Source organism: Sinocyclocheilus rhinocerous, unplaced genomic scaffold (genome assembly GCF_001515625.1).
Source record: "Sinocyclocheilus rhinocerous isolate Xijiao unplaced genomic scaffold, SAMN03320098_v1.1 scaffold1238, whole genome shotgun sequence".
In the NCBI taxonomy this organism is placed as follows: Eukaryota; Metazoa; Chordata; class Actinopteri; order Cypriniformes; family Cyprinidae; genus Sinocyclocheilus; species Sinocyclocheilus rhinocerous.
Genome location: NW_015662954.1, coordinates 809,421 through 823,401, shown reverse-complemented (window position 1 = coordinate 823,401; position 13,981 = coordinate 809,421). Strand labels below are relative to the sequence as shown.

At 36.2% G+C, this 13,981-nt stretch overlaps 2 protein-coding genes across 3 annotated transcripts in view; one reads left to right on the top strand and one right to left on the bottom strand.

The window, feature by feature from the left end:
• Positions 1-948, top strand: part of LOC107728547 (DNA-binding protein RFXANK-like) — a 4,252-nt gene extending 3,304 nt beyond the window's left edge. For both annotated transcript variants that reach the window (XM_016538751.1, XM_016538749.1), the window contains exons 5-8: positions 90-215; positions 332-398; positions 495-575; positions 669-948. In XM_016538751.1, the coding sequence (XP_016394237.1) occupies positions 90-215; positions 332-398; positions 495-575; positions 669-739 (345 nt within the window). In that variant the 3' untranslated portion in view covers positions 740-948. The remainder of the gene's footprint in view (positions 1-89; positions 216-331; positions 399-494; positions 576-668) is intronic.
• A 31-nt stretch (positions 949-979) lies between these two features.
• Positions 980-2,843, bottom strand: nr2c2ap (nuclear receptor 2C2-associated protein). The gene is made up of 5 exons (XM_016538752.1): positions 2,739-2,843; positions 2,515-2,605; positions 2,327-2,432; positions 1,564-1,631; positions 980-1,307 (listed from the first exon to the last, which is right to left on the bottom strand). Exons 1-5 carry the CDS (start codon positions 2,774-2,776, stop codon positions 1,185-1,187), a joined length of 426 nt encoding a protein of 141 aa, XP_016394238.1. The 5' UTR covers positions 2,777-2,843; the 3' UTR covers positions 980-1,184.
• Between the last annotated feature and the right edge of the window lie 11,138 nt (positions 2,844-13,981).

Genomic DNA, 13,981 nt, shown 5'->3' with positions numbered 1-13,981 from the left:
AAGTCTAAAATATATATATATATATATATATATATATATATATATATATATATAAACTGTATATATTCTTTTATATTATATTATATCAGGGAGCAGATCCGAGAACACTCGCTAGAGAACGAGAAAGTGCCTTGTCTTTGGCCAGTGCAGGAGGATTTGCCGATATTGTTAATATTCTCCTACAACATGGTGTTGATATTGATTCCTATGACTGGGTATGAGCAGTTTAATTATATGGAAAATGTTCGTAAAATTTAACAAATACATCATACACAACCATTAAATACTGCAGAAACATTTTCCAAATCTAAAAACTTTCACTTTCTAACAGAATGGTGGGACCCCTCTTCTGTATGCAGTTCGTGGGAATCACACAAAATGTGTTGAAGCTCTCTTAAGTAAGTCTTCAAAATATTCATGCATTTTATTATTGAATCAAAATATTCATGCATTTATTATCATTTGATGATGAACTAAAGTAAATTTGTGTTTAGGATGTGGGGCAGATATCACGTTTGAGGCAGACTCTGGCTACAGTCCTGTTGCTCTCGCTGTTGCATTGGGCCACAAAAAAGGCAAGAGTCATTCCCTACAGTATATTAATATAACAAATAATACATTTTAATTGTATTAATTAATAACTGACAAGTCTTCCAACTTGTTTGCAGTGCAAAAACTGCTTGAAGATCATATTTTGAAGCTCTTCCGGGAACCAGTTTCAGTGTCTGAAAACACATGAAGCAGAGGACTGCTCTTACAAGACCTTACAATAATCCTGCATATTTTATAGCTTTATTTTGACATAGGAGATGTAAAGAACAATCAGTTTTGTATCTTTTTTTTAATTAAAAAACATTTTTACAAACGTGTAGTTCATGTGTTTTGACTTGTTGTGAATATAATCCATAGAGTCTCTGTAGAAACAAAGGAAATGAGATCAAAAGTAACATCAGTTAAACACTTTTACAGACATGCAGTTCATGTGTGATGACCTGAAAAGACATGTGAATATAATACATAGAGGCTCTGTAGAAAAAAAGGAAATGAAATCAAAAGTAACATCAGTTTATGCTTTTCCTGTGAGTAGGTGGGAATAAATTCAACATCCAGAGGTGAAAGGAAGGGGGAAAAATTGTTAGCATTCCCGCCTCTTCATACTTCCTCTTTGTCCTTTTCTCAAAACATTACAAAACCTTTTCCCCCAGGATATCCAATGTGTAAACAATTATTCTACCAAAAAAGTCTGCACTGTTTTCAAACACTATTTTCAGCCTCTGAACCAAAGGGGCATCTTGAATGGGAAAACTGTGGGTGAAGAATCAAGGATTTGATAAGCTTGGGATAAATTGAAGACATGGGCAATTTGGCCATTGGCCAGGAAAAGAGAGAAAACAGTAGGTTACTGTACTAGAAAAGTCCACTGACTGTGAGGGAGTTCAGAAGACACTCAATCTGAGAGAATATGGTGATTATATACATGCATTTATCTAAGCGGATGCAAAAATGACAAAAGGTGGTGATTGCTGAAGGTGAAGAATAATATTGCACCATCTGGAAGGATATTTGTAGACAGTTGTTGTCCTCTGGATAGAAGTCTACAACATGTTTGAGATCCTCTTCTTTGGCAGAACCTGTAGAAAACAAAACATTTTAAATCTCTATTATTCATTTTTATCTCTTATTTATGAAAATTGTTAGTCGGTCGTAGATATGATGCCTTGGGCTGCAGTTCAACACAGTAGTGATATTTCAGTGGTGAATAAAGCAAAGTTTATCCATGAATCAGCTGAATGAATGATTCAATGACTCACATTAATGCAGTCACTTGTTTTGTAGCCAATGAATGAGCGATTTTGAACTAATCTGTTGAGTATGGTTCAACAGACTCACTAAAAGCCATTCATTTGCCACATGGCTTAACTATGTAAACTGTAGAAAGAGTCGAACTAAAATTGTTAAAACTAAATCAGATTTTCAATTGTTCATAATAAGGCAAGGAACATGTATACAGCAAATATGGTGTCTTATGAATAAAAATTAAATAAATAAAATTTCAACAAAAATAAAACAAAATATAAAATAAGTTCAAGAAAATATTAATGGGAGTGGGCGGTAAACGTTGAGCTATTTTGCAGCGATTTCGGGTTTTCATGGCAACAGCAGCTAAGCATTTATGGAAAGTACAATTAGGCTACTTCGTTCTTCGAAACAACTTCAAAATGACAGTAAATTATTCCACACCATCCCTTAACAACCTCGGAGCTCATGGTAAGTCTATCTTTTAAGGTTTTACCGCTAAACGCTAATATTGTTTGTGTTGACTGACCTTGTAATTTGCAAGATTTCCCTGAAAACCCTCCTTGGAACTGTAGCCTGAGCTCTGACACTTTCACAGGCTGTGGAAACTCCAAGACAACCCACTGGGATTCACCCTATTTTTAAAAATAAGTTGGTAAAATGGGTTACGAGAATGAGAAAACCGCACGAATCGTCGCACCAACTCGGCCAAATTACCTGGTCAGAATTCCAGCACGTCTCCTCATTAGAATCAAACATGAACTTCTTTCCGAACTGCTTGACATCTCTGTTCAGCACAGAACTCACCCTGTATGACAGAAACTCCTTTTATGTTTGAATCTATTATGTGGTTATAGTATAATAGCCAACAATGTGCTTTACAAAACATATAGTTCATATAAATATAAATATGTTAGTATTAAAAACCCACGTTTTAATACCTGCTTTGCGTGTTGTTACAAATCAATGACTCTACCATATTCAGATCGACCTTTCAACTGTCGGCAAATGAAGGCATGCGTGATTTCACGACAGTAAGGGCAGCGTGTAATTCGCTTCTCTATGGCTAGATGTCAGTGTCACTTCTTAATAATTGCTAGTCATGAAGGCACATTTTCTTTGCTAGACCTAGGCCTACTTGTTCAAGGTGCATGAAACCTACATATCATTTATCAAAATCTGTGTAATAATTATCCACAGAATAACTGCAGTGTCTATTTTGGGCTCTATTCCGTGGGAACAATACAGAATTAAAAGTAAATATTTCTTCTAATTTTTTTCTAAAGCGTAGTTAGAAATAGGATATCATTGTTTAAAATGGAGAAGATATCTTTTGTTGCTGATGTCAAAGTCTGTGCATCTAAACTCACAGTATTTTTAGAATCATTAAGGTAGAAGCAGCCAAATTAGGCAGATGCCAACATGGACAGGTTGCACGGCATGCCTTGATACTTGGAAATTAGATATGGATATGACTTGGCTAACATTAAATTCCAGCGTAAATACTGCGTCTGCTTTTGTTTTATCTATCCTACATCTTATTTTTTATTTTTATTTTTAAAATTTTGTATTATACATCATTTTGGTACTGTGCTATCACTAGATGACAAAAATCTGGAACCTGAAGCAAAACCTGCTGAGAATCAGTGTCATAGTATTGTAGTGGATGGAAATAAAACGTCAGGCCTGTTTATTAATTATTTAATTCCTTTTAAAATGCTTTTGTGTATTTTTGAGACTTCACAGAATATCAACTCTCTTGTCTTGTCTTGCAGCAGTTGCAGCTTTAATCTAAAACTGAGGATTTGGGAACTATTTTGGGAATAAATGTTTGTTCTTCCTGCTAAGAGGAGCAAGATCAGAGTGAGAGTGATTGACAAGATTATAAATAAGCTTTCCAGGTCTAGCTTGTTTGATTTGTCTCAAGATTTACAGTCTATGGGCACTTGAGCAGATTGGCCCAATGAGAGGGCAAAATACATTACAATCTCAAGATCACAATTCAATTTCAGCTTGATTTTTAACAAAACCAAACTTCCAGCTGTGATTAATAATAGCAAAATTTTATCTCTGGAATTATTAGACTACACAAACCTTTGCTAATCAGTATGTTATATACAAATATACTGTAAAATGGCTGACAAAATATTGTAATAATATCGAAAACTCTTTGCCAAACTCTGCTTTAGTTACTGACTAATCCTAACTGAAGTTAATGGAGAATCTTTACAGAAATTATCCAAAAACCACAAACATGCTATTTTCCCTTGTGAATTACATTAAACATCAGCCATCATAATTTCCAAATGAATATTCTAAATTAGTTTCAAAGATAATTAATTTAATGTTAATTTATTTAGTTCAGGTATTGATTCAGGTCAACCAAGGACAGAGTAGCTAAAAACAACAATCACAGCATAGTCAAATTGTTCAATATTTCAAGTTACGTGCAATTAATTTGTTTGTGTAGAAGAAAATCAATATTTAAAACTGATTACCTTAAGAGTTCTACTAATTCTTAGGGTGTACATTATGGTGAATACATTGTAGAAACATTCTTTTAACTTACACTTTAAAGTTGTCACTTGTAATTGCTTTCATATTAAGTTTCTTTCGTTTCAGTCAACTGTGTTGATTCTAATTTGCAGCCTCTGCAGTTTTTAATCACGTTACTGGTTCATTTAAGTTCTTTCAAGGAAATGGCAAATAATATGCTTGCAATGTCACATTTCATTCCAGCTCATTGCTTTCATATTAAGTTTCTTTCGTTTCAGTCAACTGTGTTGATTCTGATTTGCAGCCTCTGCAGTTTTTAATCACGTTACTGGTTAATTTAACAAGTTCTTTCAAGGAAATGGCAAATAATATGCTTGCAATGTCACATTTCATTCCAGCTAATGTACGACTAATACCCATTCAGTTTTTACCACTTTATTAGCAAATATTTTATGAGGAACTCTTTAATTCTTTCTAATAGGATGGGGGGCATTGCTTTTCTGAGCAAGCAATGCCCAATGGAGGCTGGGTTTAGCTAAAGGTCAACCGTCATTTTTTTTTTGTGTTAACAGGTCAAGATTTCATTGAAAATCAACAGCAACAACAACAGATTTTGTTGATTCCAGCACAGGATTGGTTAGTAAAGCATTTAAGGCAGGGCTTAGTTCTGTTTGATAAGGTTGCAGTCATGCACAGTGTTGCCAAGTCGATTTTTATTGGGTGAAGCGATTGGGCTAGTTTTGAGTAGCAATTGGGCGGATTTTGCTGTGAAAACCTGGCAACCCTGGTCATGTATAGCCATTTTACAATCAAATTCAATTTACGCAATACGTTAAGCATGAAAAAGCTATCTGTTTTTATTGCTGTTAATTTTCAATCATTGCTCCGTTCTGACGATCACCACTCAAAGGATGATATATGGATGGGATTTCTTTTTGCATGCCGTTGGTTGATACGATATTCACAGCCAATCAATTATTCTGAATGCCATTTGATGTGCCACAAGGCACTCTGTGCTTTAATAAGCTGAAAATGCCTCCAAATAGAAGACACATCTGTTTGCTCTGGAGCAATTAGATGTGTCTGAGCCGTTCCATGGTTTTTGGCAAGCCTCGTACTTGTCCCCGGCACCAGAATTTTCTGCTTCAATATTAGTGCAACTCGTAATTAAACCCTTTAGGAGCGAAGCGTTTGCACAATATGCTCGGCTGCTTCCATTGCAAAGTGCAGTCGCTTATGCTTTATTCGCTTACAACTGCAAGCAAAAGATTTTGATTATTGTCTCTCTTCCAGTCTTAGAGAGGTTGGCAGTCATTATTCAAGGTGAACATATGCTCATAGTGCTCCTGCCAGCACTAAATTAGAAGAAAGATTGATGGACGGGGGGAAGAAGATTGACAAGACAAGGAAATATTCAGCATGCGCTCTAATGGCCTATTGTTTGTTAAATAGAACGCTTTCAGTTGCTAATGGGTGTTTTAGTCTTTGTAATGGTGATGTTATAGGGAAATCAGCTTTAAAATGTGATAGTCAACTGGCTTTGTGCTTAGTAGGTGCATATTTGCAATAATTCAGTTTTCTTCCCATTGGAGAAAAAAATCACAGGCAAGATCTTGTTAACACCTCTTTTTTGTTTCTTTTATACAGGAATGAGACTAATTGGAGGAATATTTTGGGTTCAATACAAGTTAGGCACAATCGACAACAGCATTTGTGGCCTAATGTTAATTTCGATTTGATTTTGTTTGTTGTTTTCTTTATATAATGCAAAAATCACAGTTACAGTGAGGCATTTCCAGTGGAAGTGAATGGGGCCAATTCTTGGAGATTTTAAAAGCAGATATATGAAGCTTATAATTTTATACATGCACTTACATTAATTCTTCTGTTAAAACATGTTTATTGTTTGAGCCATAAAGCAGTTAAAATAATCATCATTTTTTAAAATGATTTTAAGGTTTTCTGTGTTGTCATGGCAACAAAGTTGTATAAAGCTCTATAACTTTACACAGAATTGGTTAGAATATTTTTTCCACTAAAGTCATGACGCTTATATTGTTACGTCTTGTGGCTGTAACATTGAAGCTTACTTTAACGTTTACAAATTGGCTCTATTCACTTCCATTGTAAGTTCCTCACTCTAGCAGAAATTTGTGCTTTTTTTTTCTTTTCTTTTTTTTTTTAGAAAAGGGATAAATTGAAATTAATTTAATTAACATCATGCCTTATTCTGAGATTAATTTGCACCCAGAATATTTCTTTAAATCTCCTATTTCTCTGTTTTTGATCCTGAGAAAAGACTTAATCTTACATGTAGCTTCAACCCAGAGGAGAAATCTCTTGCACAACTGGAGCAATGTCAGCTTCATCTCTGCAGCATAACTGCAGGGCTTACTATCACTTATTGGCAAATGACAGACCTCAGCAGCGTTGTCTTGTTGTCAGGCCATAGCACTTTGTCATGGTGCCTTGTGAACAGAGCAGTAAATCCCCTTGGCTATTGGTTCTACTGTAAAAACGACCTGCATCAGCAGGGTTTGTGAAGTGTGCCCACTTTGGTTTAAAACTCCACTGGCGCTCGACCTAAATCGCCAGAGGGCTAGTAGAAGAAGTGACTGCTATATTGTAAATTTTTCAACACTCCTTTTGGGACTAGTGCAAAGTTACTGTTGTGATTTGAGCTGTCTATTTAGACAGGATTTTAAAGGGGTCATATGATGCTATTTTAAAATGAGCCGTTTTAGGTAGGCGTGGTTGACTCTTAACTTTTATAAAGAATATCTCTTTGGATTTGAGACTTTAGTCTTTGCAACTTTAAAGATCTTCTTTATGCACCAAGAGCTTGTAACACTCCAAAGAGAAAGGAAAACTTGAAATCGCAACATATGTCCCCTTTAAGGGACCATGAAGAAGCAGCATCTATGGAAGCTTGTTTCTGCCATAGGATTACAAAAATAAATAAATAAAATAAAAAAGGTAATGTCAGCTTTTTAGCTCACAATTCTGACCTTTTTCTTCACAGTTGTGAATTGTGAAAAAACTCAGAATTGCGAAATATAACTCAAATTTCTGCAATTACATATTGGTATTTCCTTCACGCAAAAAAATAAAGGTAATGGCGTTTATATCTTGAAATTCTGAATTTCACAATTCTGACAATTTTTTTAAAATTGTCTGTTAAACTGAGTTAACATATCACAATTCTTTTTTTTTTTTTTTGCCACATAATAAAAAAGTGATGACTTTTATAGTTTATATCTCGCTATTCTGAGTTCATATAAAATTTCTAACAATTGCGAGTTCATTTCTCACAATTCTGACTTCTCGCATTTGAATTTTGAGGTTATATCTAGCATTTTTTGGCTTTTTTTCCTCTGGATTCTGAGTTTACATCTCTTTTTTCCCCGCCATGGAATAAAAAATAAAAAGGGATTTTATTTTCTCAGAATTGCGAGTTTATATTACAATTCTGAACTGGAGTTTTTGTGAGTCACAAACAATTGCCTTTTTTATTTCTATTTTTATTTTATCCTGTGGCAGAAACAAGCTTCCATATCCTCTTGACGCAAAAAAAAAAAATTTACAAAATTATAATAAAGTTTCATTTAGTACTGAAAAATAGTGATCAAATAGTTACATCTAGTTAAGCGCCTGCTATGCATGTTTTATGCTTATTAGAATATTGTGTCGTTAGCTGCTAACTATGTAGATTGTTTTAAAATTTAAATCAATGGCTTATTAGGGTTCCATTTTAGTTAGCATGCTGCCTTGGAAGGCAGTTGCCTACCTGGGCTGTAGACAGCAATACAGTTCACTGGGTTTGGAACAAAGCTTCAGCGAGCCCTCATGCCTTTAGTTATTTTAAAATTCATGGAAGTTACCGACTAGGACATAAGAGGTCATTTGTTGTCATGGTGATTCAATTTGCGTGTTGTTAACCCTTGCGCGGTGCATGAGAGTAAGTTATGTGTTGCAGATCAAATGGAAAATAAACATCTAGAGTGCAAATTAAATTAATATGAGTGCCATTTCAAAGCGCTGTTTAAAACGTCATCAAGGCTGTTTCACTCAAAAAGCTCTTTCCACATAAAAGACACATCATTTGCCAAACACATTAAATTCGAAGGTCATGTTGCTATATGAACAAATTGACCGCCGTGTTCTTTTTGAATGTCCTTTTGTGTGCTTTTAAGCCCTGTGTTGTATTCCATTACTTGTTTCTCCACAGTTGTCTTTCTCAGTGCCTTGAATGAAAACAGCTGCCTCTCACACTCGCCTACATCCGTGAGAGACAAAGGTGTGAATCCTTGCTAGTTTTGCGCTGGCTTGATGCCTTTTACTTGCACTTCAGTTTAACCCTGCATATTGCTTTTACTGCTGTTCTCACATCATAACACCTTGAATTAGGAGGATTCCATCTCATTAACCTAGACATACACATAGCATGACAGCAGCGAACACCTGGGTGGCTCAACATGCTCTCTGCATGAAATGTTAGTGGAGGAATGTTTGAGAACCTGATAATACCATAATTGTACTCATGCAAAGAGTCCACTGCATCTAGGGAGCCACTGGCTCCATTGTGAGCCTGTATATTTGTAGGGGTTCAGAGAGGTGGTGGTCTTGAAGTCCAACAGCTGCCAGAAGGGACTTCATCATGTCTGGGTCAATTCAGTTGCTGCTAGTTCAATTCAAGCTCCAATATTGTCCAATCCAATTGATTTCGCTCTCAATGGCACCAATTTCACCTCATAAATGATCCAATTTCCATGCAAACTCCATTCAAACTCTTTCACTTTATATCCAATTTCTTCAGCTCATCCCCACATAATAGATGTGTCTACGCTCTCATTGCAGCTCCTCAAATAAGAATGATGAACCCTCCAGACACTTGGACCCGGCCTGTGACTACATTTTGCCTGGCTATGAGAAGACAGACAATGCTAGTGTTTCTAGCGTTGAGTAAGCCCACTGTGATTAAGATCAACTGCATTGTGCGAACCCTGTGACATTCCTGTCCATTGCAACGCAATATCTCACATTTACATGTCTGCAAGTAGGAACCACATTTGAGGAGGCTTTTGACGGGTACCTGGACTATTAGCCATATTAAACATTAGGGTAACATTGGCCAGGTATAAATATTGACATTCATGAATAATTTGACTAGAGCTGGGTATCGAGTTCGATATTTTTTAGGCACTGACTGAATTATCGAAAAATGTCTTGTCGTTCAGTGCCAAATTTCGGTCTGTAAAAACATCAACAAGCTGAAAAAGTAAAACCAATTTTTTTTTTTTGAGGTAATGTGTAATGTTATCTTGTTGAAACGGATTTCATAAAATTGGTATCGAAAAAAGTATAGTTCAGGAACCGATATTGATGTCTATGACGGCATTTTAGTGCCACGTTAAAAAATAAAAAAATTAAGATTTCGAGATTAAAGTCGTAATATTTTGAGAAAAAAATTGAAAATTGTGAGAATAAAGTCGAAATATTTTGAGAATAACATTAAAATTGTGAGAAAAAAGTCTAAATATTTTAAGAAAAAAGATTACAAGATTAAAGTTATAATATTTTGAGAGTATAGCCTATATATATTTTCAACTTTATTCTCAAAATATTTAGACTTCATTCTCGTAATTTTGAATTTTTCTAAAAATATTATGACTTTAATCTTGTAATCTTAGATTTTTTTTTTTTTAACTTGCCACTAAAACGCTGTTGTATGATGTCAAGGAATCGGTATCGATATCGAATTTTTTTTAAAGATACTAATTTTGACTATTTTGTTTCATAGACTTCCCTCTTAATATCACCAACTAAAGCTACTATTAAAGTCGGAATGAATATTGACCTTTATAAATTTCAATCAAAATGTTGACTCAATCTCTGGTGAAATGACAGACTCCTCTCTGGTAACGTATGCCAGACTTCTCCATTTTGCCTGCATAAACACCGGCCCTTTCTTACAATAGACTGCAAGCTTGCTTTCAGATGTGCCGACGGCTTGAACTAAGACCCTGCCCTACATTTTTTAAAATGTTCCATAATCCAGTTCATGTGGATGTACGTCACAATATGCAAGACAAGATCTGTTGCTACTTCCAGCACATTGGGACTTTAATCATAGAATAGCTCAAATTGCTCTGTCCCCTTTTATATGCAGCTCAAGCTGAATGGTTGAATTCATCTGATCTTACCACGTCACTGAGTTAACCCAGCCATTTAACATAGCACTGGCATTTGGGTGGGGAGTCAGCGGATCAATGGTTTGGAAATGTCACTGGATGGAAGATTGTATATGACAGAGAAGGAAATTATTTGCAAGTCCATTTCTTATTCTCAGAGTCTTATACAACTGAGTCACGCTGAGCAATTTCCTGGCAGTAGGACGGTAACCCCCTTGTTGAACCAAAGACCAGAAGAATGCCTCACTCGTTCCTGGTAGCTTAGCAACATGCTGAACATCTTTCAGTCTTCAGATGTAGATATGTAAACATTGTTTCAGGTGAATTTACATAACGCAAAGACGTTGAATCCTGATGTTGACACATAATTAGCTTGTCTGAGTGCTTCTCGTATGTTAAAAATATTGTGTGCTGAAGGGAAAACAATTTGAGTGCAGCTGGAAGAGTGTTTGCTTAACATTTTAGATACATTTGAAGGTTTCAGCAATCTGGAGAAAGGTTTGTCATACTATTTGTGAAATAGAGCAGTCTCATCTTGAAAAACAGAACTGAATTTTGGGAAGCAATGTGTTTATATGAATAAATAAGTGCTGACTTAAATTATCTTTAAAACCAACACCGAATCAAATGGAATTGCTGCCTTGTTACTGTAAACATATTTTCATCCAATTATGTCATATTTCAGACTGGATTTTAATAGGATTATGGTGTGACAATCCATGGCCTACAAATCTGATGGCTTGGAACTGGATTAAGGCGAGAAATTGGATTGCCCTTTTTATTTATTTATATATAAACACTATCCTTATGACTTCTCGGTAGCCACACTTTTGAAGCAAGATTTGGAGACAGACAAACCAACTGACTCAGCATCTCATAGATCAGATTAAAGTGAACAGACAGGTGTGTAATAAAACCCCAGGATCCCAAAGTCACAAAAAGTTCTTTTCACCAATGAATTCTTCAAAGAGAAATGTTCAAGGGCTATTCTGGCAACAAAGAACAAGTTAATTTGTTATGAGAAGGCACGGCTTCATTTCTTTGTTACGACAAATGTTGCACCGTGACTATTTGAGTGAAAAAAATGCGGAGGAGTGCTTCATTTGTTATGTGGTGTCAAATACATCTTATCTTGTTTTTTAAAGAATGGAGTGCACATTATGTTCCATCAAGGTTGATATCGTTTAAATCCTTTCCCCATCATTGAGTGAGGTGAAACTCGTGTCTTTATCTAGAGTGGCCAGACACACACTCAGACATCATGTATTACACCTGTTTGTTGTTATCTTGTTGGGATCTTCTTGAAACTACTTTGTTACAGTGAAAGGAATGCTTGACTGTCAAAGGTAAGAAGCTGTGCATGCCCTTGAAAGTTTGGGATCTAGTGGCATGTAAAAATAGGCTCCAACACTCATTCAGGATCATCAGAGCATTGGCAGGGATACTTCAGGAGCTGTGTAAACATACTGCTAAACATCTCCCTGGAAGCAAGGAAGTCATACGGGTTTTGGACGACATGAGGGTGAGTAAACAGAATTTCCATTTCTGGGTAAACTGTTCCTTTAAAGATAGAGGTGAGCGTTAATCTTTTGATGGGTTTACTAAGCAACCATAGCAATCTCTGCTGTTCTGTGATCCGGAAAGTCACAAACGGCTTCTCCAGGCTTATCAGATTCCAGTTTGCATTTCCGACGGATCATCATACACACACAGTATCTTCTCTCTACTTTTGATACCCATCGTCACTTATAGTTATGGATGCCTTGAAACTCTCTACAGCGCTTTGTTGGATCGTGTCGATTTTTTCCATTCTTCCACTTCTGATAACTTCTCATTCTCAAGGCGAATGCTCACAAGTATTCTAGAATCCATAGACTCATTACTGATAGAGGATCAGAGTTGAAAACATTATTGTTCAGTGAAAAGGACAAATAAGTTTGACACCGGGGTTGGGTTTAAAAACCGATTCAAACCAGCACACTCATTAAAACTCGAGGCTCATTCTGTTGCCTTTGATATGATTAGTTGTCCTTCAGAGACGCAATTTAGGCCCCACACAAACCGCCGAGATGCATAGCGTGTCTCTCTCATGTCATTAAAGACTAAATAAATCTCCCCTCGGGCCATGGGAACTTTCCTTTTGATTGGGGTATGCAGACTATACACATGACTAGCAAATCTGCGACAGCAAGCCTCTTCTGGGTTATAGTACATCGTCTGGGGATATTACAAGCAAAGCAGTGCGCTCCATTGTTTTGTCAAAAGGAGGTTGATCATTAAATTAAATATTCCCACAATTAGTTGTGAAAATGCTATTCAGCAGAATAAGATAACAATGAAGCTCAGTCTTCAAAACTTACTGACTTATGAAGATACGTGTTAAATGAAAGAGTTATTATAGTAGAGGGAAAATGAACGTCACACAGCTATGGCAGACAATACAACAGATGGATAAATCCTGTAGACCACACTATTAAAATGCACAAATTAGTCAATTCTTCCCTTGGCTCTCAACCTGTATTTTTGTCTTTTATCATGTTCGTTTTGAATAAGTATGTGTTGTGGCTTAGTCAATCTTTTCATTTTTTACTCTGTATGTGAATTTAGGAATGTCCTAATGGGTTGTGCAGGGACAGTGCCAATTAGCTTACTGCTTTGTAGATGAAAGGGTGATTCAGATGAGCGGTCAGGTTAACAAAGCCGTCAAATTGAAACGAGGAAAACGAGGGAACAATCGCACTGTCATGGCTTTGAAAAGAGAATTGTCTTTGGGGGGTGTTTTGGACATGTGATGTGACAGATCTTATTGTTACAGCATCAAAAGCCCTGGAGTACCTCTCAAATTCACGGTGCTCTATCTCTTAGGGCAACAACATCCAGGTACCTTCAAATTCCAGAGAATACATGCAGCATATATTGACTAAGCTGTTGTGGGTCAGTTCTTGCTTTTTACCTTTTCCTTTTAGGGATAATTCACCCCAATGTGAGAGTTCTGTCATTGCTTACTCACCCTTATGTCATTCCAAACCTGTATGATGTTTGGTCTTCCATAGAACACCAATGGAGAAGTTCTGAAGAATGTCTGAACTGCTTTCTTCAATGCAACCAGGGGTTTTCAAGTTCCAAAAAAGTCCACGACTATGTTTAAAGGCTGTATGATAGTTCTGTGTGAGGAACATACTGAAATTTAAGTTGTTATTTACTGAATCTTGGGCCCTGTCCACACAAACACAGGTATTTTCAAAACCGCAGCTATTTTTATGCGTTTTGGCCATTTTTTCCACATGCAAACGCATTTGAAACGTTTTTGAAAACTCCTGCTAGGGTGAAGATTTTCATAAATTCCGGTTGCAGTGTTGTTGTGTAGCTGGTGAAAGAGTGCGCACATTTTTCAGGCTTCTGATTGGCCAACATGGCTTTACTGCTAGGGTTATATCGCCACCTGTTGGTTTGGCATGCTCTTGACAGCGCTTCATAGCATGTTTTTGCGTTTTCAC

What these genes read in the sequence shown, in the direction of transcription:
- nr2c2ap (XM_016538752.1), bottom strand. Translation starts at nt 2,776, where the DNA reads ATGGTAGAGTCATTGATTTGTAACAACACGCAAAGCAG. An exon ending in TGTAACAACACGCAAAGCAG is followed by an intron (nt 2,606 to 2,738) that starts GTATTAAAACGT and finishes TCTGTCATACAG; the next exon opens with GGTGAGTTCTGTGCTGAACA. An exon ending in CGTGCTGGAATTCTGACCAG is followed by an intron (nt 2,433 to 2,514) that starts GTAATTTGGCCG and finishes TTTTAAAAATAG; the next exon opens with GGTGAATCCCAGTGGGTTGT.